The sequence below is a fragment of the Nomia melanderi genome, chromosome 7 (assembly GCF_051020985.1).
Source record: "Nomia melanderi isolate GNS246 chromosome 7, iyNomMela1, whole genome shotgun sequence".
NCBI classification, from domain to species: Eukaryota; Metazoa; Arthropoda; class Insecta; order Hymenoptera; family Halictidae; genus Nomia; species Nomia melanderi.
Window position 1 is genome coordinate 12,788,590 of NC_135005.1, and position 24,144 is coordinate 12,812,733.

The 24,144-nt window shown below is 42.3% G+C and overlaps 1 protein-coding gene across 7 annotated transcripts in view; it reads left to right on the forward strand.

Moving 5' to 3' along the window:
* LOC116430476 (WD repeat-containing protein 47) overlaps positions 1–24,144 on the forward strand; it is a 118,498-nt gene that overhangs the window by 46,370 nt on the left and 47,984 nt on the right. For 3 of the 7 annotated variants that reach the window (XM_031984688.2, XM_031984684.2, XM_031984686.2), the window contains exons 5-6: positions 3,520–3,630; positions 3,863–3,941. In XM_031984688.2, the coding sequence (XP_031840548.1) occupies positions 3,520–3,630; positions 3,863–3,941 (190 nt within the window). Of the gene's footprint in view, positions 1–867; positions 1,448–1,899; positions 1,948–2,896; positions 3,308–3,519; positions 3,631–3,862; positions 3,942–9,261; positions 10,773–24,144 lie in introns of those variants that run through there. The other 4 variants (XM_076368972.1, XM_031984691.2, XM_076368973.1 and 1 more) reach the window with 4 other exon arrangements.

The following is a 24,144-nucleotide window of genomic DNA, read 5'->3' on the forward strand; positions in this document are numbered from 1 at the left end:
TATATAATTCAGATTTTGATTAACACTAGAACTAACGATCACTCAAAGCATCTTTTCAAAGTTTCTTCATAAAAACTACGAATCTATAAACATTTCAATAAATCTGCTTTAATCATTTCTCAAACAAGTGTCTGTACCTTTACAGTAATTGCAGAAGAAGAAATTAGGAACTGGTCAATTTATCCATCTAGTAGTTGCAGTGTTAAAAGAAACAAAAGTTTAAGCCAGTCCTGTCCTCAAAGAGAAACCTGTCGTTAAGGGTTAACCCCTTGCTTTATAATATCGTGGTAGACTCGTTGCAAAGATTTCAAAGATAATGTAACAAACATAAACATAACTCAATCCTTCTGAATTCAACTTAAATACTACTTTTCCCTTATCAAACAAACATAACTCAATCCTTCTGAATTCAACTTAAATACTACTTTTCCCTTATCAAATAAACATAACTCAATCCTTCTGAATTCAACTTAAATACTACTTTTCCCTCATCAATTATTATAATGCAAAGCAAGTGAAGACATACAATACACCCCGAATTTTCCTCATTCCTCGAATGAATTATACAAGGTAGTCTCGTCAATCACAGTTGAGAAATCACAAGGCAAAGGGTTAAGATGCCACAGTACAAAAGACCCCGCCTCGTTCTGCCCATTTCTGCTCGAATAACAGAGTCTGACTCATTATCCCGCGCGAAAGGGCCAACAAAACCGTCGAGAGTCGGGGGCCGTTCGCGAAGAGAAACAAACGGCGCGTTTCCTCGAACTTCGTTCTCGGTCCGCGGGTTCCGCTGGCGGGGCGCACAGCTGATCCGCAGGCCGCGGGAATCAAAGCAGCCTCTGATAGGCCGCGATACGCTTTATTATTGCGAGCCCCGTGGTCGGCTCGTTCGACGGCCAGTCTCTAATGCCGCTCTGCCGGGCGAAATCGCTGGCGGCCGCCTCGCTCCCTCGATACTCCGCGTCGAGCTTCCTCGCCAGCAGCATCGTTCCCCTCGGCGCGCGCGGCGCGATCTCGAGATTCCCGTGGCCAGGGTCCCCCGATCGCGGCCCTCCCCTAAATAAGACGCGAGCCACTTCGAATTCCGCGACTTCCGGAGCGGTCAAATCGCTCGCCGGCCGCGGCCGCGTCCACACGTCGCTTCGAGGCTTGTCGTCGGCAGCCGACATCGATCCTCTCTTTTTCCCGCTGACCGGGGAGAACCGATCGCCAGTGATACTCGGGCCTCGATCTTGAAATGGAACTGTGACCGGCGTTATTGTGTTGTTTCTGTGAACGATCCCGATCGAACGATGATTTACCACAAGCCGACCGTGCCGCGATTTCGCATCGCCGAGCGTGTCAGCGTGTCGCCGCCGAGCAACCGGCCGATTTATACCAAACAGAACAGCCACAGCAGCACGTGCAGCTTGAGGAGCGCCGGGTCTACGCCGCCATGTGTCAATCGGTACATAAGAAATTCATTTTTTTCTTTATCCTCGGCTTCCTCGAGCTCTTTCGGTCGTTTTTGGGGATTCGATGTGGGGTTGCTGGTAGGCTTGCGTTGATTGCAGCTTGTTAATTTTGTCTCTTTGACTCTTTAGTTAGATGAGTTTTAAATACTTTTTAGAATTACAGATTTTGAATATAAGTCTTTATCGTAGCTTTATTTATGTATAATTCGACAGTTGGTAAGATTCTTTATTGTACTCCAAAATGTTTCTCAATTTTAGCTTGGTGTCTTCTATTCTCTCTTTTCTCGCGTTTAGTCTTTATTATTGTTTGATTATCTACTACAGCTTTTTTACATGCAAATTGATCTCGCCGAACGATCGCGTCGTTCATTTGAACCACGTCACCGAATTATGAATAATTTCCGCTTCCAGTTCCCGTCAGATTGACACCCGTTCTAATTTCCAGGTGGACTGGGCTCTGCGAAAACGCAGAGAGCGTTAATGTAACGCAAAGGTATTTTTCGTGTTTTCCATTGAGGCGCAGTTGGAAGGAATGTTGAACGTTACCGTGACGTTGCGACGTTTTGTATAACGGAACGCTGCCTCGGAAATCGAGCGTTGGTTCGATGGAAACCGTTCGACATCGCCTCGGAAAATGTTAGCAAATCACGCGATGTTCGTCCACGTGAGTGCTGGGAAAAAAAAGAACTGGCTTCGCGTTGGACTTTGTAACACTGTTTTGTAAACACGCGAATATTTTCGACGCGCTGGGAAAATGTTTCGTCGTGAATCGGTCGCCGGCGTTCGTCAATGCAGAAGCGGGTTTCGTTTAGCGATCCCGTTCGTAATATTTCTATGAACGGAACTCTTTGTTTAAGTCCTTTGTATAGCCAGAAGTTTTACCGCCTGCGATTTCATTGTAAATCGGTTGCTCTTTTGGAAGATATTCGTACAGCTAGTTGTCTGTTTCAAACATTGGGGAATAGTTTGTAGTAATAGGAATTCGGCGAAGTCGTAACTTCTTCATGGGTTAATGAAATATTTGAAAATATCAAGATTTGAATAATAAAATACTTGAACATTTCAAGCTCTGATTATTGAAATATTTGAAAATATCAAGATCTGATTAATGAAATATTTGAAAATATCAAGATCTGATTAATGAAATATTTTAAAATATTAAATCTGAATAATAAAATATTTGAAAATGTCAAGATTTGAATAATAAAATATTTGAAAATATCAAGATCAGAATAATAAAATATTTGAAAATATCAGGATCTGATTAATGAAATATTTGAACATTTCAAGCCCTGATTATTGAAATATTTTAAAATATCAAGATCTGATTAATGAAATATTTTAAAATATCAAGATCTGATTAATGAAATATTTGAAAATATCAAGATCCGAATAATTAAAAATTTGAAGGTCAGAAGATCCACAGGTTTGAATACTCAAAAATTCTTTAATTTCAACACTTAAAAATTTCAAGTGCCATCTTTTCACGCAAAGGTGTGAGAAGTACTTCCGAATTCGAGATTAGAGCGACACAAAGGGATTAGACCGTTTGTCACGGGTAACGCCGAAAGTCTGCATCTATTCTGCTCCCATGAAAGATACGGGATACCTTCTTTCCATAAATCACGTCCTGCTTGAATAATGACTAGTGTCTCGGTTGACCTTTGTAACCCCGTCGCCCCATCTTCGAGATATTCTAAAGGAAATCTTGATTGCTGTTGACCCTCTAAATGTCTGCCAACGTGGGAATTGCGATAAGGTTGCCACGCCAAATATCTACTTCAAATTGAAACCCAATCATACGCGAATCGATTTAATCGAACGATGAATTCCAGTAAATTGCTCAGTTGCAGGTAATACCACGATACAGTCATTGCACATATATTGCGAAATCGATGTTTAAGCTTCCCTAAACCTTTTCGCCTGACAGAAATTTTCAAACATACTTTACTTAATTCTTATCAGCTCTAAAATAATTACAAATTACTATTTCGAACTATCACATAAGTAATCAAGCTATTTATTTACTAATCCGAAAACAATCATTCGTTATTTTTGATTTCAGTATCAAGCAACCTTTGGGAAGCAAAGGTCCGTCGCCTGTTCATATGAGCACGCCCGTGCGGTCTGGAATCCAGTCGCCGAAACCTACGATCAACGGATCCGACACAGTACTGTGAGTCTCGCAATTAATCGTTTATTCATTCGAAATCGAATAATTACCATTTTCTGAAACGAGTTCTCGAGAATTGTAAAAGGATAATAATTGCCCGCTTTACTCGAATTCACGGTGATTCCATGCATTCCTTCATCCTTTGACGCTTGAACGTCCATTCGAGTGGATTCTTGAAACAGCGCCCGTTTGAACGAAACAAAATTGTATTTCTCGCTGCGTATGATCGTTTCAGGCGACAGAACTCGGTGTTAAGCGCAACCTACGATGCCAGAACGCAGGAGAGCCATTACGACGTCGTCAAGCCGATAAAGGTAAGTCGATAAAATGCGACGTTGATCAGTTCACGCGGTAATGCACGCGAATAAAAATGTATTCCATCGTTGCGTTCGACGTTCGTATTACCGGCTGGAACTAATCGAATCACAATTAATTTACAATCGTACTGCAAATCGATTCGAAATATTATAGCAACCTTCGGGGAACAATGCAGTGCTAACGAAATATCGACAGAACGTTCGTTTGAATTGTATTACACCAGAACTTCCTGCAAATTGCTCAATATACTTTTAATAAGTTCTATATATTATATGATAATTCACCATTGCTCGCGAGCATTTCGCAATTCATCGTTGATTTCAACACAGAGGAATAACAGTTTCGTTCCAATTGAAGAATCAGTGAACTCATGAGTCGGCGCTGATGGAGTTTTTAACTGCCAATAAGTTTCCGCCGTTATTTTATTATTTTGAAAATCCGACGAGCGCCGCGTTTTGGTAATCGTGGAAACGCGAATTCAATATCGAACTTTCTATCTGCGTCTATTTCTACCGTCGCTCGCATAACCCGTGACCCGTTTGCAGTCAAAAGGCGCAATGGATCGGTGAAACTGGCTCGCCGACGATTTTCACGAATCGTTGCGAACGTTGCGCACAAAACTGCTCATAAAATCGATTTCCACTCATTTTTCCCATTTCCCACTCCTCGGCGAGCAAACCAGTAATTCCGACATGCGTGTACATCGTCGTAGAACATCGTTCTAATCCACAAAGGAACAGTTATCGCTGGACATTCGATTTATTCATCGATTTCCACGAGCGTACAGACGATTCAACTCATTCGTGCAGAATAACGTGTCAGACTCGTGGTATATTTTTATATTCTGTCGTCGTACATTAATAATAACAAGCACATAACAATGAGCACAATAATAACAACAATAAGAAATATTAATACATTCTATTTTTCATTCTGTAATACCATCTAGTCCGCTTTTCGCCAACAAAACGTACAAAATGGCGGTCGCGCGACTAGGTTGACGCTGCCCGAGGTGTCAAATTAATTCCCGACGCCGGTGAAAGTGGTCTGAAACGATGGAAAAAATGGAGAAAATAATTTCCTCGGCCGAGAAATGAGTTTCTGGATCGGCGCCGGCTTCAATTTACCGTAATCGTCGATCGGTTAATCGGGCAATTGCCAATTAAACGCTTTAATCGGGGCAATTAGCAGTTGATCGCATAACTTCTCCCCCTCCCGTGCCCCGTTCCCTTGTCTTCAACTGTGTCGAATCCTTTTCCGGAAAGTGCGCCGATGATGTAACCGTAGACCAAACGTTGCGAGCCGTGCATCGATAGATGTTTATCACGCGACGTAACGTTTCCGCTGAAGATCTGGATGGACATTGTTGCGGGATCGCTTCGCATTTGAATAATGCTTCTGCGTCGTCGCTCGGAAAAGCCGCTCGACGGACGTTTCAAAGAAGACCTTTGGAATATCCGATCCCGTTGGAAAATCGTCTCGCAATTATCGCGACGCTCGAGCGAGATTCGAGAAGACAATCGCGGCCGGATTTATTCCGATTGCGTCACGCCGCGGATAAATGGAAGCGCTCGTGTTCGCATCGAGTGAAACTTAACGCTGAAAAGATCGCTCGCGAGATTTCTCGTTTTCATTTTCGTTTCATAAGTGGTTGTTAAGTATTTTGCAACGTCGCGGGGAAATCGCGGAACGTGTCTTCCGAAAGTATCATCGAATGATATCGTTCGTCCTCCAGTTTTCCTCAACGACCGAACGAGAGGCGCATCGTCGCCTTTCGATCGGGATTTTTCGCCGTCGCCGGAATTCACGATGCGCGATTAATCATTCTAGAAACGGCATCCACAATACGAACGGCGGACGATTACGCAACGATCATTTCGTGGAACTGCAGCGTCAGTTGTCGACCAGGTGTCCATTCAAAAGCGCATAGGTGTGACTCCGATTCGATCCGATCCCATGGCCCCGTACGTGATCGACGCGTTCGCCAGCGGACGGTGCATGTGCTCTGTCTTTGGCAGTGCTAATGAGTCAATGGGTCACGGCCTGCTTTGTCTCTTTCCAGTTTCGCGGACGAACTAGTTCATCGATCCATATAAGATCTGCTTTTCAGCGCAGATGTGTCGCAACCGCTCCTAGACGCGCGTGCACCTCGGATTCAATGGATCGCGCATCGTAGGTGTGAAACACGATAGGTCAGACTTCTCGAGACATTTCATATAATTTCCTTTGCCCCCGTATATTCGAGGAATCGAAGTGCGTTGATCTACCAGGATTAACGATCAAGATAAACTTTTATTCATAGAAGTTCGAAGCATCGTTGTATCGTCTACTAATAACGAACTCAGACGATGCAACGATGCTCGGTTATTATTAGCAGACGATACGATAATTCGCACTTCTCTGGAGGAAAGTGTATCTTAACAATTAATCTGGCCGGATTACAATGCGCGGTCTTGATTCGTTGAATACAGAAGACAAAGGAGACTACGGTTCATTATTATCGTTTACATTTATTAATCCCGTTTGCTCTGACTTATCTAAAGCTTCTTCCGCTGCACATCGATCTTTGAGCTTATCTTCGAGAGAGATATTAATCGCGATACGCGATGAAAGAATGGATGAACACCTGTGGGACCATTCAGTTTAATTGGATTGTTAATTTCTTATTAAGGAGAGTCTAGCTTTCAGGAATAACGTCTGGCTGCATACCGAGTGGAACGTCGCGAATCAACCGCGTAAACCTCTCGCAAGGCCCAATCGCCCACACTCGAAATTCTAATGATCATTACCGACCGATGTCGGATTATGTTGCGCGATGACGCAGTTGGAGGATGCAAATCGTTGCGCACACGCTCGCCGATGCACGTTCGACTAGCACAATTAGAAGATGTCTCATAACGCAAACGAAAATGGCGGTTCCGCGTAGGTGGCCGCGGTTTTCCGAGATTTTTGTCGCACCACATAGTTGGCGACGATACTACGACGAATTCTGATTATAATATTGATGAACGTGATGTAACCGGGAAAAAACTGTCGAGGAGATTAACATGCCAATAGGATCTGCGGGACAAAAAAGATAATACGCTTTGAAGCTCGTTATGGTAATATGTTTGGAAGTTTTTCTACGCAGATCTTCGGTTGTTGTCGTAACCTTTACTTCTGATTTAGGTCTACGGTCCCTAATCAATCACGTCTGTGTTATTTTAACGTCATTTTGTTTATTTATCTCTTTTCAGTTTAACGGTGTTCTCATTTTGTCAAGGATACTTTCAAATTCGAGAGTAGCATAAGGAAATTATTGTTATATGTTTCTGATTTTACAATAAGAGTTCGAGTTTGTGGACAAATCGAGGAACGTTGTAGGGTTAATACTTAATGTTGTTTGATAGCTCTTTGAATTCCGGCGATTGTCGCGATTTGTTCTGCGTGAAACACCGGCCGCCGGCTGGCGTGTCATTTTTCCGAAAGGGTATACCTTTTCCTACCAGAACTAAAAGTGTGATACACCTTCGGCCGTCAAGGTGAACTGGACTCCGAGAGCTAGTATGTGTAGGTGTCAACGAGTCGCCTAGTAAGTTAATAGTGGCACGTGCGCGTTATTATACGCGTTTAGTGTACAATTACGTTAGAGATTATTAAACTGCAGTTAGAGCTACCTGCAGTACCGTTTATCATTTTTCATTTGTTAACGACAAAGTGTTAGCTCGAACTTGAAGCATTAAGATCGTGTAGGCGATCTACTATGTTGAAACTGCAACCTTCATTTTCTCTTGGGAAATCTTTCAATCGTTCGAGTAAGCATACTTCTCTGTAATAAAATGGACAAATTTGTCAAATTTATTGCGCAGAGGAACATCTTAGTTGCGAAATCGCAGAGTTCTCTTTGGAGAATATTCGTTAGTTTCTTTCACAAAATCTGACGCTGTTTTCTATTTAACATTGGAATTGTTCTGTTTATTATTACAGCTGTTGTTCTTGTCAAATTTAACGTTAGTTCGATTGGTTTATCACACGCATTCCTTTCGCTGGTACGAATCGAATAGACGCAGAACGTGGAAGAGAATTGCAGCTCCATCTCGTTGCAATTGTGAAAGTCTTCACCTGCAAATACCTCTATGCACTGTGTTACCGTTTTTCGCTGGTGCAGCGGCGATTAATTAACAGTATTTACACTTACAGCGCTCTCTCCTAATGAATTGTTTCATAAGTGGCGTAGAAAAATAAATAAAAATCGGAAATTCTTCCGTTTCAAGTACTGAATCTATTTCGATGAATTTCCAACTTCCATCTCTTTTTATCGAACATTAACAAGTATATCTATTTACTCTGACATTCTCGGTTAATTCACACTCCAGTTGAAATAATCCAAGTGAAAACCTAATGAAAACATTCTACTCGAATTACGTGACATCACTATGTACATTTGCCTGTTAAACAGCTTGTCCAGTTTTATTGCCGAACGACACTGTCTACCACAGTTCACAGTGACTCATCGACATTTCCTAGTAATAGGCAATAAACATTTTTTCCCCTTCGTTCATTCTCTAAAGGCAGAGCTTCGTCAACCGTTCTGAAAACAGACGCAAGCAGATGCACCGACGTTTTCGTTGTTAACCCAAGGATATAGGTCAACGTGCAGAAAGCTGCATAGTTTGATTTCAATGCTTCATCTAATCGCTTCGTTTCACATTTCAAACAGATTTCGTTGATAGTTTCAGCATTCGTAAAAAATGAGGACGCGATCAACGATACCAGGTATCAAAGATCAATGAAAACTGTATTCATTTACAGACGGTCGCATCATAAAGCCTTCCATCTCGTAAATAATCGAACATACTTCACACAAAGATTTTTCGAAAGATACCGAGAGATACGACTCTATTTCATAGATACATTGCACTAAAAATCCTTTCTAAAACTTCATCCGTAAACCGATAATCTCTTTATAGAATTACAAAACATACAAGGTGTTCTCAAAATCGTGATGCAACGAGAAAAGGAATTACCCTTCAAGAAAGCAAGTACAAAATCTACAACAGTATTTTCCAATAGATTCCGATACACTCTGTACGCCGAAGATTGTCATAGAAAGGAATCGAGCGTAGCAACGCTCTTTCGAGCAGCGATAAAATGAATCAGTTCGGAAGAGGTCGTTCGTTCGAACACCATGGGAAACGGTGTCGACGACAGGCGGTTCGCGTGGACCGCGTGAGATAGGCCATAAACAGAGGAAAGTAGAGCCCGACAATGGCAAAGTATGTTGGCGCTCGACCCGATTACGCGGCACGCCAGGGTCGCGTTCGGTGTTCTCCCGCAGTTTTGCGCGACAAACCCATAAGGTTTGACCTAATATGGCGACTTGGACTTTGCGAATGCCACTGCTCTGGTGGGGATCCGTATGGAGAGCTCCTTTGAGGCGCTCAGGTCTCTCTCCTCACGGAGTCCCCCAGTGCCTCACCGGACGTGTGTAACGCCGCACCACGCGTTTCCATGTAACCACGATTACGATTTCCGTCCCGCGAGCCGGCCGTCGTTTGTTTAACGGGACAGCGTCGTTGTCCTCTCCGAGATCGGCCAGCTGATCGCATCCTCTATGCTAAATCGCGCGAAGACGTCGGAGACGTTATCCTCGAAATTCCATTGAAAAGACGCAACGATCGCGAACAATAGAAATTGCCAGACTGTTCAAGAGCAAAGCTGACGACCTTACCGTGCCAGTGAGTTTAGGTCTGCGTACGTCCTCGAACAAGTTCACTAGTGTCATCGATATTCCACGCCGAGCATACGATCGAGGACTTCGCAATTATGAAGAGCACTGGATCTAAGTGTACATCTATTCTAAAGATCGACTAACTAGCCTGAAGATCTACACGATTTTGGTGAGCGCGTTAACATTGATTTCAAGCAAGATGTCAACAACCGCGCACCAACAGGCAGCGATACGCCGGCTGGAGGCCCTCTTCAGGGACGTGAAGTTGGAGCAGCAGCAGCAGTGCAACCCCGAAGTGGTTAAAGTCGAGATCGACTCGAGCTGCTGCGATATTCATGGGAAACACGCGAAGGAGAACTGCTGGAATCGCAGGGGTTCCATGGGGAGCACGCAGACGAGGAGAGACTCGCTCGGCCGCCGGGACAGTCACCTGGGAACGTCTCCCAGCAGAAGAGGATCCATAGGGCTGCCGATGTCGCCGCCCAGAAAGGAGCTGCACCCCTCGAGTTTCCCGAACACGCTCAGAAAGAATCCGCTGGTCTCCTCGATGGGCGCCATAAATCACTCGAAGAAGGACAGTTACACCACTATCGGCAGCGCAGCGCTGAGACGGGACCCGATCGGCAGATCGATGGGCTGCCTGAAGAAGGACACCGCGACCAACTATAATTCACCGCTGAGACGGGACTACGTAGCGAAATCGATGACGAGCCTTCAGCGTCCCAGCCCGCGGAGGGACGCCAACACATTGTCCAGCCTGTTCGCCACGTCGCCGACCTTGAAGACCTCCCTGAAGAGCGGCTTGAGCGCGTCGAATTCCGACCTGAAGACGAAGAGCACGTCGAACCTGAAGAGCTGCTTCGCCGGCTCGAGCGGGAACCTCAGGGGCAATTTGAACGTGACATTGAGCACCGACCTGATGGGATCGAACGGGAACTTGAGGAAAGACAGGCTCGCGCTGCCGATCTCCGGCAGAAGAGGCTCCTACGACAGGAGAAGACTCTCCACGGATTCGCTGGATAATACGAAGAGAAACTCGTGGGATCCGGGTCGCAGAGGCTCTTCCGGATCATCCGGAGGATGGGACGATCCGATTTGGGAGGAGAGCGCCGATCAGGTAAAATGTGAACTTGTAGATGATGCTTTCGAATCGTTCACGATATTCAGAGTTCGATGCATCTTTGAACGAGGAGAAACTAGGGACGGGATGAAGAATGATAGGTGAATGTGTCTCGTATTTCCGAAAAGCTTCCTCGTTCTTTTACAGTATAAACTAACTCCAAGAACGTAAGGCTGATATATACTCTAACCTCTGAAATACTTTCCCTTGCAACAATAACACGCAAGGTTCCCCTTCGTATCTATCTCTAGCGAATCTCCGCGGATTTCTCCGTGCATCACAAACGCATAACTCTTGCTGGTCGTCCGATTCGAGCGAGGGACAGGAGAAACCATCTAGATATATTCTAGCGTAACTCGGAAAACTCGATTCTCGTTACGCGGACGGAATTCATGAGTCCCGCCTGGAAACCGTGCATCGCGCCGTGAGAATGAGTCCGGACGCTTTGAATTCTTTCGTGCGGTGGGTGCCTCCATGAATTGTGTCCCCCTTCGAAGGTCTGTCATTAAACGGATGATCAATCTCCGTCGGATCGGGCAGAACGGAGGCAGCTAATAAGAGCGACGCTCCGCGGGACTTTCTTTTCCCGTCGGAAACGTCGATTAGATTTCGCGAAAGCGTGATTTACAGCGACGATAGTCGCGCAGCGTGAACGCTCGCGGCATTAAGGCGGTTTACACATGCGGCGCCGTCGCATGCAAAGCGTTTGCCAGCGAGCACGCTTACTTACGTCATCGACGTGCCTTGCACGGTATGGACACGCTATACGCGGCGTTAGTCATCGGAGCGATTATGAAAGCGGCTACCGAGGGTGCGCGCATTCGATCTCGTTAACCCGAACACGTCGATCATTAGAAACGCATAAAATTGTAAACATTCGATGTGCGTACGCTGGACCTGGCCCACGTATACCGTTGGCCGCGCGCCTCGCTCGCGCGGCCAATAAATTTCACTCGCGGCGCTCCTTGGGAAAGCCGTCACAGCTATTTACGATTTACATCACCTGCCACGTCCATTTGCCAATATTTGTATTCCCGTTTCGTACGGATTCCCCGCGACGCGACGCGACGCGTACGCGTACGCGACGCCTTTTCACCTGTTGATCACCACGGGATGATTCGACGCGCGACTCTAGTTTCCATGGCACTGTTTCCGAGGCGAGAGTCGATTTTACATTCTGCCTGATGACTCGGGGAACACTGGTTCGATTATTCCTGGAATTAGAAATACTTGTTCGATCACAGGCACTATTCTAGTTTACCAATACTGTAACTGTAATTCGAAGTCCTCGAATCTGAACTTTTTCTCCTACAGTTATTCAAATAACAGCAGCTTTTCGGATAAATTCAAAGTTAATTCAATACGCAGACTGAATTGCAAGTTAATTGAAGCTTCGCTAGATCCTCTCTGACTTTCTATAGATTGAAAAAGGTCAATTCAATCGCTCGTTCGCCTGTGAAGGTTGTTTCAGCATTCACTATAGCGCTGAATCGGGAATCCAAAAATTGACGTAACGAACTCGTGTCGTTTATCTCTGAGAGGATGTTCTGCAACGACTAGAAAGTAGCATGGCAGCAATTATCCAGCGAACGGCCAACCAGCATCAGCTAGCCGCGCCGAGAGTGACCCCGTGATTTTCATTGAATCACTGGCAACTGGCATTGCACTTGGAGGTTGCAACTCGATAGTCGTCGGACGTTGCGAGCGCAACGGCAGCGCGCATTTCCTGAAACAAGATTGCCGCAGGTGAGGCCTACGCGGCGTTTGGCCATGAGCCTGCCCACGCTCACCTGCGCGGCGCTTGTAACTCACATTTTTTACATTCCCGCCGCGTGTCCCGCTTCCTCCGTCGTCTTCGTCCGCGCGCGCAGCCGGGGAGGCCCTTATAAACGACGATTACGCGCGACGATCGAACGATCGGCCCGACCCACGCCCGCGCGTCCCCTCGATATGGACACTCTTCCTAACGCGACGATTTAAATGTGGCGGACGCGTCATTAAGGCACAATCGGGCCGAGTGACTCGCCCGGTGATTATCCAGACGCGACGCCGGCGTTCGTCTTATTTGGATCGTCGCCGATTTTCACGCTGAACGCGCCGGCATTTTGTATGCACCTGGTCCTGACGTGATCAATGAAACAACTAGCGGCGTATAAGTTGACGCATTGAACGCCGGCTAAATTTCAGCTACTAGAAACGGGAGTGTCGGTGATTATATTAACCCTTTGCACTCGGAAGTATTTCGTTGGCAATACTTAATATTCTCTAACTAGACAAAGACGATGTTTTTTTTTTAAAGCTTTTTTATCGCAATATTTCGCGCGCCGATGCATTATACATAGTTCAATGTTAAATATTAAATTTTCTAATTTTACTGCGTCAGATAAAATGGTGACTGAGAGTCACCTCTCGAGTGCAAAGGGTTAACACTAAAACTACCGAGCAATTAACTTGACATTTTGAAATGTCTCTATACAAACTCAAAGAATGATTTTGTCATTTTAGTTCGGATTTGTGTTATGCATATCTAAAATGTTACATTAATGTAGGACTGTCAATTAAACGATAGACTAAAAATCGAGTAAAAATATTCAATGACGTACGTAACTAGATAATATTGTAACGTAAGAATTGTGGTAGCTAGTAATTAATAATTATTCCTATTTACCTTTGTTACGAAGGTGTAAGGGGTACATAAAACGCTGATGTTTTCGTGGCAGTCAATGTGTTAATTGAAAACGGAAGCAAAGAGAGAGCGCAACACTGATAGACTGATGAGAAGTTAAATGAACGGAAGGAAACAGAATTTTAAAGAAAATTTTCAAACCGGTCATCTTGGATTTAACGATTCCTGGTAGTCTGATTAGGTTTGTAGGTCAGGTTGGAATCTTTCTTTTTTCGGCTGACTAATGTTTCCTCCGAAACAGTTGATCTGCAGGTTATAAAGAACGTTCTCGCATTGGAACGCAGTTTGAATCATAAGAAATATCTCAGCTGCACCTTCGATCTAATTTACTGTGAAATTTATTTTGAAGGTTACTTCAAGGTCGTAGATGATTGTATCGCTTCAATGTCGACCACCATAACGTGAAAAATAGAAGTCATATGTAACTGTTTTGCACTCGAGAGGTGACTCACTCACCACTTAATATCAAAACAATAAAATTTGATATTTAATATTATACTACTTATAATGCAATTTGAGAAATATTGAAATAAAATAGCTTCGTTCGTGTGATTTCCCTTCGAATTGATTTCACAAAATATTGTCTTCATCTCATCGGAAAATGTTGAAATATTCCTAGCGAAAAACCGCCGAGTGTAAAGGGTTAACCCTTTGTCACTAGAAATATTCAATTTATTTGTATGAGTTATAAATGACATTTTCTTAAAGTAACTCAACGAGGAATCTATTCACAAAATAAGGGGAACAATGGTATTTTATTTCCACATTTCACGTATCGACAGATTACTCAAGACTTAATGTTAACTACGAAATTTTACAATTTCGATGCACCAATCGAATGGTGACTGAGAGGCACCTTTTGAGTGCAAAGGGTTAATATGTTCTTAGAAATGCAGATTTGCACAAAGATCGACGTAAAGAACCGAGTCAGTCGGAAATTGAGTCCCCGATTGATAAATTTTGAGTTACAAAGGGCGAATGAAGAACAGATCGCCGTGTCCTGACCTCGAAGGGTACCGAGAAATCAATCGATCCAGTGAAACTCGACGCGCAAAGTCGAATCGAAATGCGTAACGCGGTGGAACGTGCCGATCGTGCAACGAGGAAGTCGCGCGCTGTATGAGCACACGCACGTTTCGCGGCTCGTTGCGCGAGAAACGGTGAATTGTTTGACGCGGTAGCCTGTTTCGCGAGCAAACGTTCATTTGCATCCGGCCGTTGGCATACGTTAGACGGTAATCCACCGCGCCTAATCGGCCAGCGTGTTTATCGACCGCCATAATCGTGCACGCGTTCCTTTTAGCTACGGCGAGACTTAGCCGCGAAGCTACACCTCTGTACGACGAGGGTTGACACGGTCTACATATAATAAATGTAACATCACTGCGAATTTTCCACTGTGCAATTACATTAACCGTTTGGATGCTAAACAACTTTTGCGGATATTTACCAAAAATGCGGAAGCTATTGGGTGTGTATGCAGAAAAATTAATAAGAGTACTTATCTAATGAGATCACAAATATTGTGTTGTTACAAGAAAATATCAAAAAGTAACATTCAAATAAATTTACTTTGATTTATTTCTTGAAAAACATAGTAAGAAAATTATTATAATAGTAAGAATTTTTGTTCGTGACTCTAAACAAATGTATGTAGTATAAAATGAGCAAACACGAATCTGTAAATACAAAGGAACAGTGTATTCAATAGTTCTACTAATTTTATAGTATTAATCATTAAACTTATAATTAGTTTCAATGTCATCTATATCTCATCAAAACTATTGAATACTTCCAATGAAAAACTTTCGAGCAAAGGGTTAAGTTAACACCTTGCTGACCGGTCACGAGTTAACTCCTATCTGCACTTGCATCAGCCATTTCAATTTTCAAAACATAGGACGATATAAGATATCGCGAAAACAAAATATTCAAAGTTATATAATAGCTACGTCCAAGGTTTCGTTTCAGTTCACTATGCATAAGATAAATAAAGTATTTTGAAGTTTTACGTAGATCGTTTCACTTTTGTATTTAACTCTGGGTTTACGGAACGCGTCAGTTTGACGCACATTGAACTTTATAAACATTATTTAGTAAATGTTTCGACGGGTTTGAACATGTATTCTAAATATCCAGTTTTAAATCTATCGTTTTCAAAATCTAAACAAACGAATGTCAACTTTTCTAGGAACAATAGAATAAACTGAAATGAAAGAAATGTGATATTAAATCATGTAACTGAATTGCATTGTTATTGCAGGTTCATCTATCTTAATGTCACCACATTAGCATTATTTATAGTATAGAAATGTTTTCAAATAATCATGGTTAAACTGAGTGAACTATAGTAATTCGATTTAGTTGGGGACACTGGTGATTCCCATGGCATTCAACATGTTAAATAGCTTCTGCGTAAAATTGCCGATCAACACTGTTAAAACGAGTATACCTCGTAATTTTGAAATTGCAATAACGTGAAACTTCCACGTGTGAGCGTATAAAGGTTGAAGTTACTTAATCACTTCATTTTATTCGCCACTTTGCTATGCAGAATGAAATAAATCGACGAGATGCCAATATATCGGTAACTTCAAAGTCACTGAGCCTGTAGAGGGTATTAGATTATAATGTTCACAATTATCGATGAAAGAATTGTGCCGCTATAGTGTTCAAAAAGATCACATCCGCGAAACCCATTAAATGGCGCATCGAATCCAAGAGGTTAATCGTCCCAGCGACGAGAGAACGAAGGTCCCGCGGCAAGATCCCGTCCCGAAATCGGCGAATATCCCCGTTGACGTAACCGCCGGCTGGATTCGCCGATTGAATGGAAAGTTTGTTTTTTACGTAAGCGCGTCGGAAAGAAAGGAAAACGAAAGCCCTCTCGTTCGACGGACGCGACGTCCCGGAAACGTCGGCCGATCGAAGATAGATCCACCTTTCAATTACCCGAATTCGGTTGTTCGGCGCCAATTAAAAGCGGCGCCGAACCGCGACGAGGAAGCAAATTACGTAAGGGACGCTTCCCGGCACCTCAGCGACACCGAATCCGTGGGATTACAGAACAAAAACCCTTCCGCCCGCCATGTGAAGCCGCGCTTCCGGTCCGCAGCAATGAAAACGACGGACAAAAACGGGTCGCAATTAAACGATACTCTCCGGTTTCGAGTGTTCGCGACGCCGCCGACGTGTGCGTCGTTGATTGTACGGTGTTCCGTTTCGCTAAATGGGAGATCGGCTTTGGAATCCTTTGTTTCGGAATTCCGTAGACATTGAAAGTCTCACGTTAGCAACATTGCGCGGTGTCCGTGCTGCTCGGGCTTCGTCGTCTTAATTTCTTATCGGACTCCATTGAGCTAGAGGATCTCTGGGAACGTATCAACTGTTGCCTTGCGATGCCGATGGAATCTTCGCACGAGTTCGAACGAGTCTTGATGGATACTCTTGTTAACACGTTGCCGTACTATTTACTTTCGTTACTGAGCTCGTGTAATATCTTACTGTCGACAATTTGTAAGTACAACAAAATTTTCCATTCTACTTCTGGTGGAAATTTCATTTGAAGATTATACATTGATAATAGCAAAATTGTTTGCCTTGATCCGTGGGTAATGAACAACATTGATTCTTGTTAAATTAGAAATCTTCATCGCGAGTCTTACTCCTATTGTACGGCAAGGGGCTAACACGTTGACTGCCATGAAAAACTTCAGCGTTTTAATGTCATTTTCTTTTGTAGCGAGGGTTAAAAGAAACGATTATCAATTGTTCGGTGCGACAATTCTTAAATTATATTATCTATTTATTTACAGAGTTCAAAGGGTTAATCATCTTTTACTTCGCTATAAAGCCACTGAACTCATTCCCTAGTAAAATGAACACTAAATAAAGAGAATTGTTTTCCGGTACGCAGATTTAACCCTTAGCACTCCAGGTTGTTTTGTAATCTATCAGCAACCAATTTTTATAGTATTCCTAGCGAAAATGAGAAATACCATAACATTTCTTCAATCTTTCATTTTCCTTGTTAGTACAAAATTCGGATGTGTGCAAAATCGAATAATTTTAGGGTAGTTTCTTTAAGATTCATTAAAATATTTCATATTATAACTGGTGCAATATCGGAGCCTACAGAGTTCAAAGGGTCAATAAAATCGTACAACTATAAAGATCGTCACTGAACGATATCCGTGCAGCTAATGGCTTTAGAAAACAACTGAGAGCGTCGTGCACGATGTCTCTTTCCTTTCAGATTATCAGCCAGGAAACGTGCGCAATTTTCCGGCGTTTAGAAATGGTTTTCAGTGGGTTACTCGGCGGGATCGCAGGAATCGTCGTTTTCCTGCGTTATGCAGGCTCGACGGGATAATCGGGCTAATTCCTGGAACAACGGCACGGACTGTCCCGCGTAGAACGACACGTGACGTTGCCCGGTTTCGCGGATTACTTCCGCGGTACGGTGCACGTGCATCGGGCCGCAATGCGCTTTCAGCTGCACGCGTCCTCCGTCGTGCTCCTGCGACCGCGGGAGCACGGATTTTCGTTCGCGTGGTGCTTCACGGGAACCGTTTTGTCTCACGGTACGACGTACGAGATGATTGACCGATCGAGGCTGGTACCGTTAGCAAAAATTGACGCTTATTGACGTATAAACACGCAAGCGGGCCGGTCGCTCGGCATCCACCGCGTACGAAGACGTTGCGCCTGACACTTTGAAACTCCTTTGTCGACGGCGTTGACAAGAATAAATGGCATTCGTAGTCGTGATTACAAGAAATTTTGTTTGGGATAATTGTGGAGTGAAATAACACATGATAAGATTGAGGAGAATTAATGATAGAAGTAATATATAGTAATATTAAGCGAAATTAACACGTTGAATGTCATTGGGGTCACCGGTAACCCCCAACCAGATGGAATTACTATAGTTCGCTTAATTACACGATTATTTGAAAACGTTTCTATATTATAAATAATGCTACCTAATGAGGTAGATGAACAATGATAATACAATTCAATCAACTGATTTAATGTTATATTCTTTCCATTTTGTGTTTTTTGCTCTATAAAATGTTGCATGTGTTGACGCAGGGGAAAGCTTTTTGAGATATTCAACATTTTTGGATAAGATATGAACGGCATTTGAAACTGACTAATGACAAAACGTATGTAAATTGAGAAAGGAAGCTATTTTCTTTGAATATTGCACATATCGATGTATTATACGAAGCATAGTATTCTTTGTAAGGCTAATTTTGCTGTGTCAAATCGTAAAAGTCAATGATCATTTTTATAAAGTTACAATTTTATTGATAGTTTGTGTTCTGTTTTACGATGACAGCGAATGGGAGACGAGCTTTTACGTTTTGTTCATGAAACATCCGCAGCAATGACTTTTATTGTGAGAGAGCTAAAACGAAAGGTACATTAATGAATTGTGATCGTTTATGACTATATTGAAATATGGGAAATGTCACTCTGTAGAGTTTATTTACGAGTTTCAGTTAAACGAGGGAATGTTGCGTGTTAGATGCGTGTCTCGGATTGATCGAATAATATGCAAGGATTAGCGAACGGTCGTAAAATTTTCATTTTACTGCTGGGATAAATTGGTAGTATATGCTGGTGAAAATTTGCGAGCAAGGGCTACTGAACCTTGACATTTCTCTAACAAGAATTCTTCCTTTCATTCGGACTCCGTGAGCCAATTAAGACGACCGGTCAATCTTGGTTCATGAAGTGCCCCTTTAACTTTGATTTACGATCGTGGATTAATTGGGGAGTCCATAAAACGTCGTAATTATTCCCGGCAATTAAGTGGCACTTACGAAATCAGTTAAAGGTACTGAACCCTATACATATAGAGTAATACTTATAGTATTATTTATGGAGACTCCGTATTATCGAATAAATAGCTGTCTAATTAGGTTATAAAATCAGATATCGGCAAAAGTACATTAACTGCTACTCCAATACATAGTATTTCTTAATTGGAACACAATAACCAAAATCGAACTATAATTATTCGATACACTTTATTTCTGCATAATGGGATCTTCATTGATATAAATATTATCACTATCTTCTCGAGTGGTCAGATTGTTTATATTCCCGATACGATCGGTGATTATTATAATACGACCACCCGTTGCTAGAATAGCTCATTACAATCTAAAATCGTCCAGAACGATCGAGAATAGGATCGAGTTTATAGAAAGGTTCAATCATGTAAAAACACGCGGCAAGCGTATAATTACGTTTACCGTTGCTTTACTTTTCGATATTGATCCCGCGTTACTTGTGTTTCAAACGCCTTCGTAAAATCGATTAAGATATTCATACGGGCTACCGCTGTTCTATTATGGTCGACGAAATAAATTACGAACGTCTCGTGTATGCAATTACGAAGTGCAAGTACACACGTATACACACCGCGCAATATTTTAACATGATAGCGCGATCGAAGTTGTTAATTTAAGTCATGAATATTATCTACGGTTCAGTATTTCGTTAACAAAGAACGAAGGAAAATGATGCATTCTTAAGTTTTGCACTAATTACCGCGGTTAATTCTCCCCAGTATGAAGATTAACGTAATGACGCGCTGTAGGTTCAACTCTAAATTACGCGGTGTGTATAATTAGCGGCGCACGGATTATAAAGGATCGTACACCGGAAAACCAGAAGGATGTTAACAAAGATAAATACAGGCTTTGCACTGATAACTGGATTAAACCTCTCTGATTCGCGAGTGACACTGTCGAGGACTTTCGTCCGCGAATCTCCGACCGGCGAACGTGTATTCCATTTATGCCCCGTATTTTGTATTTATTTTTTTACCGCGCGCGGTTCGAGGTACGCGTAATCGCGTGGTAGGGAAGAAAAAATCTGTTTTTGCAGAGATCGTGTTCGCGTCGGCCAAGATTACTTTGCAGATTATCTCGTTTCGTCACCTGTACCAGCTCGCTGGTCAGTGGATTTCCATTTAAAGTGAACCGCGTGGGTACTGCTCGGCAACATGTTTACCAAGGTGCTTGGCAACACCCATTTTTCTGTTATTTCTCCACCCGTGAGGACACCTACGGGTTGACCCAACAAAATTCACTGTTTCGCTGAGGAACGCTATCTGGATCGCTGCCTGTTAATTATCCTTGATAATTCTTTAACAAAAGAATTCTTTACAAAGACTTCAACATACGAAGCTAAATTATCTATCAATTGGTTAATTCATAGAAAAAAAGGAAACTACGTTCTGTACTCTTGCTGTTCGACTAATTAGATCATTTGTCCACGACTTAGTCTTCGAAATCTGAACATTTCGTCTCATCGAGATGGCATCCGTCCGCAAAGGGTTAAAACCAGGGAACAGCGAACTATTAGTAGCATACAGTAACATGCCCGTTAATTAGTTACATTCATTTGACAATTTCTTCGTCGCCGATGGAAACATTTTTCATATTCATAAATATTCAAAACCAGCGAGTTCGCTGCCTACATAATTCAATTGACATTTAAGTACTCACAGGTCAATGTTTACTTTGGTTTACGTAAAGTGCGTTTCATAATAAATTAATGAATTAATAACGAGACATGCCCATCACGTAATCAGTATTATTAATTACTCATTTTGAAACTTTTCCGTTGCATTGTTTCCCCCACTTTCACATCCAACGCACATATTATGAATCACCCTGTACCTTACCTTCCTCGAAACGTCGGTAACATCGGTAATTTGCCAGCTGCGAAGACCGAGGAGGAACGGAACCTGTGAGAATTCTGTTTTACCAACTACAAGTTCGATCGTTCCAGTTACCTGCCTTACCAACGAAGCGTTGGCGCCTTGATTTTCGATTTCTCCGTGGAACAGCGGTGCTACCGGATCTTGGAATTCACGGAACGTCCCTTCAACTTGCCGATCCAATTATCGCCGCGACAGATAACGAAAGTGAACACTGACGGGTGTACAAGAAACAACCGAAGCATTATTATATTTAAGCCATTTATTCTCGAAGAAATCTGGGTCACGAACGTCGCACTGACGGATTTAAGATCCGACCAGGCGGATCTAATAGTCATCAACTTTCTTATAAATTCTTTGTGATTTTCACGAGCCTCTCCGTTTTCTCTCGGACATCCTCCGAGCGTCTCGTACCCCGAAACAGCCGCCGGCTAGTAAATATGTTACAGACCAGCGCGCATTCATGCTGCGATCACCCGTACAAGTTGATCACACTGCTCCGAATATTACACATTCCATCTGATATAACACCGATCGCCGTGAACCATCTGGAATTCTAATAACGTCAACTTTCGTTGGCTGCTCGTACCGTTCAGCGTAACGGTCGAACGATTTAACCCTTAACCGGTTAAGTGTGAAAATTACTACATATTATTATAATCACGAAAAATAATTCGACTCGTAGAGACTTAACACTACGTTAATGTAACATTTTAGATATAACACAAATCTCAAGTGAAATTTCAAAATCGATTTATTCTTTTCGTAAGTTGTAAATTTCGGTTTGATGTTTAAAAATCTGTCAATATAATCATCGACGAAGTTTAGTTGGCGTACAATGTGTTGAGCTACTTGTTAATACAGTGTAAACATTCGAAGAACGCCTTCACTTATAACATCGAGTCAGATTCGTGATGAAACTCTAAGTTTCAGAGTAAACATCGATACAAAATAATCATAAAACTCTTTTCTTTCCTACTAAATTATTAATCAGTTAAGTGTGGAATTTACTTTGAAAAATCTCATTGTGCGCGCAATAAAATCGAATAACGAAGTGTATACTCGTTAAATGCAGGCCAAATGCACTTAAAATATATCCTAACGAAAACCTAAAGCGAAACGAAGAAGAATTACACGTTTCTTTCAAAAAATAAATAATCCATCGTTGAAAAAGTTAGCACCATTAAGAGTTTTAAGATGACGTGTATACTCGTCCAACATAGTTAACTGGTTAAAATGCTGAGTGGGGTCCTATAGGGAGACCCCAGTATGTTTATAGCTAAAAACAAAATAACGGTAATGTTTCTAGAATAGACAAATCATCCACAATACTTGACGATGAAAAAAGAGAAAATACATAAAATATGAAAAATTACGAAACATTACTTACGAAATTATTAAGGAAAAATACTTGTCAAAATGGCCCACTCCAGATTTCTTCTTTTCGCGATTATTCAGAAAACAGATGTTTCTCTGGAAGTTATTAAAGAAATTAATTTGGCAAATATGAAAATTGAATAATGAATCAATTAAAGTCTCAATAGATGCACTCTTGAAGTTTCTATAGAGAAATTTCAAAAAGTCAGTGCTCGGTAGTTCTAGTGTTAATTAAACGATCAATAAATGGCACCTTTATCGAACAAACGATGATCGATCGACTTTCTATCGCACTCTAGAATCCAAACATTTTCGGGATTAAACGTCGAACGCAAGAGGATGGAACTTTCTTCCAATTAAAACGAATATAGGGCCGGTATCGGCGAAAGAGTTTCGATGCGAATGCCCACTCAGTGAAAGCATGGAAATTCATGAAAAGGATCGGCAGAGTTAAACAGTGGTCGGGTGTCATGGCGATTTAACTCATTAATTACTTCGATAGAGAAATATGCCACTTTACTTTATAATTGAGTATTTTATATTGTTGTCCACTTTCTACCTGTTCGCTTTTACTTTAATCTTTATTATACCTCTTTCTTTAATTATTTATTTATATATATATATATATATATATATATATATATATATATGTATATAATATTGTATACAAGATCGTAATTAGATCTTCACGGTTTATTACGAAAGAAACTCGTGTTGCAAAGAAATTTACATTTATATATTTGTACGTGTCGTACTCTTAGCGATAGTTAATTGGTGCCGCTAATGTAGTTACAATGTCAGCGAAAGTCGGGACAGTTTTTCCAAGAATCTTGTCCTAGATGATCTGAACAATAAGAAACCGTGGAGCGTTTCATTGATAACCGCGCGAAGGTGATATCCAAACGAGTTTCCGTCCCGTTAGTCGTGCGAAGCCTAGTTCCGTCGCGTTTCCACACGCGTTTCAGCCATCACTTTCGAGCGGAGTTTTTCGGCGCCGGCGAGTCATGGTCCACGTACCACGACCGGACGAGATGGTAATTACGCGGTAGCGCGTACCGGGCTCCGCGAAGTAAAACACACGTTGTCCGCTGTTTCGTGTGCGACTCTTATCGCGTACGCACGCGTGTGCCCGGCTGGCGGCTTGTTATTAACATTTTTAGCGCTCGACACCGGTGATCCGGTAATACCTGACGCGGCTTTTCTTTTTCCCCCGCTCTTTCCGCTCGCGGTGTACCGGACGAAAGAAAAAAGAGTCAACTAGAAGGAACAGCGAAACGATTGCGCAACCCGAACTATCGCTGGAAAAATCGGTCCTCAGTTTCGAGTCTTGAAAGTTTGAACTTTCGGGATTCAAACTATGATTCGTACAGGTTGAGGTTTACAGTGTTAGAACTTTTATAATCTAAGACCAGTCTGTTATCGTATTAACAAGATTGAGTTTTAAAGCTTCGAAGACTTAGCCTTTGAGATTACTCTTTAGAACTTTGAAGCTTCAAAGACTTAGTCTTTAAAATTGTACTTTGAAGCTTTGAAGACTCAGCCTGTAAGATTACACTTTAAAACTT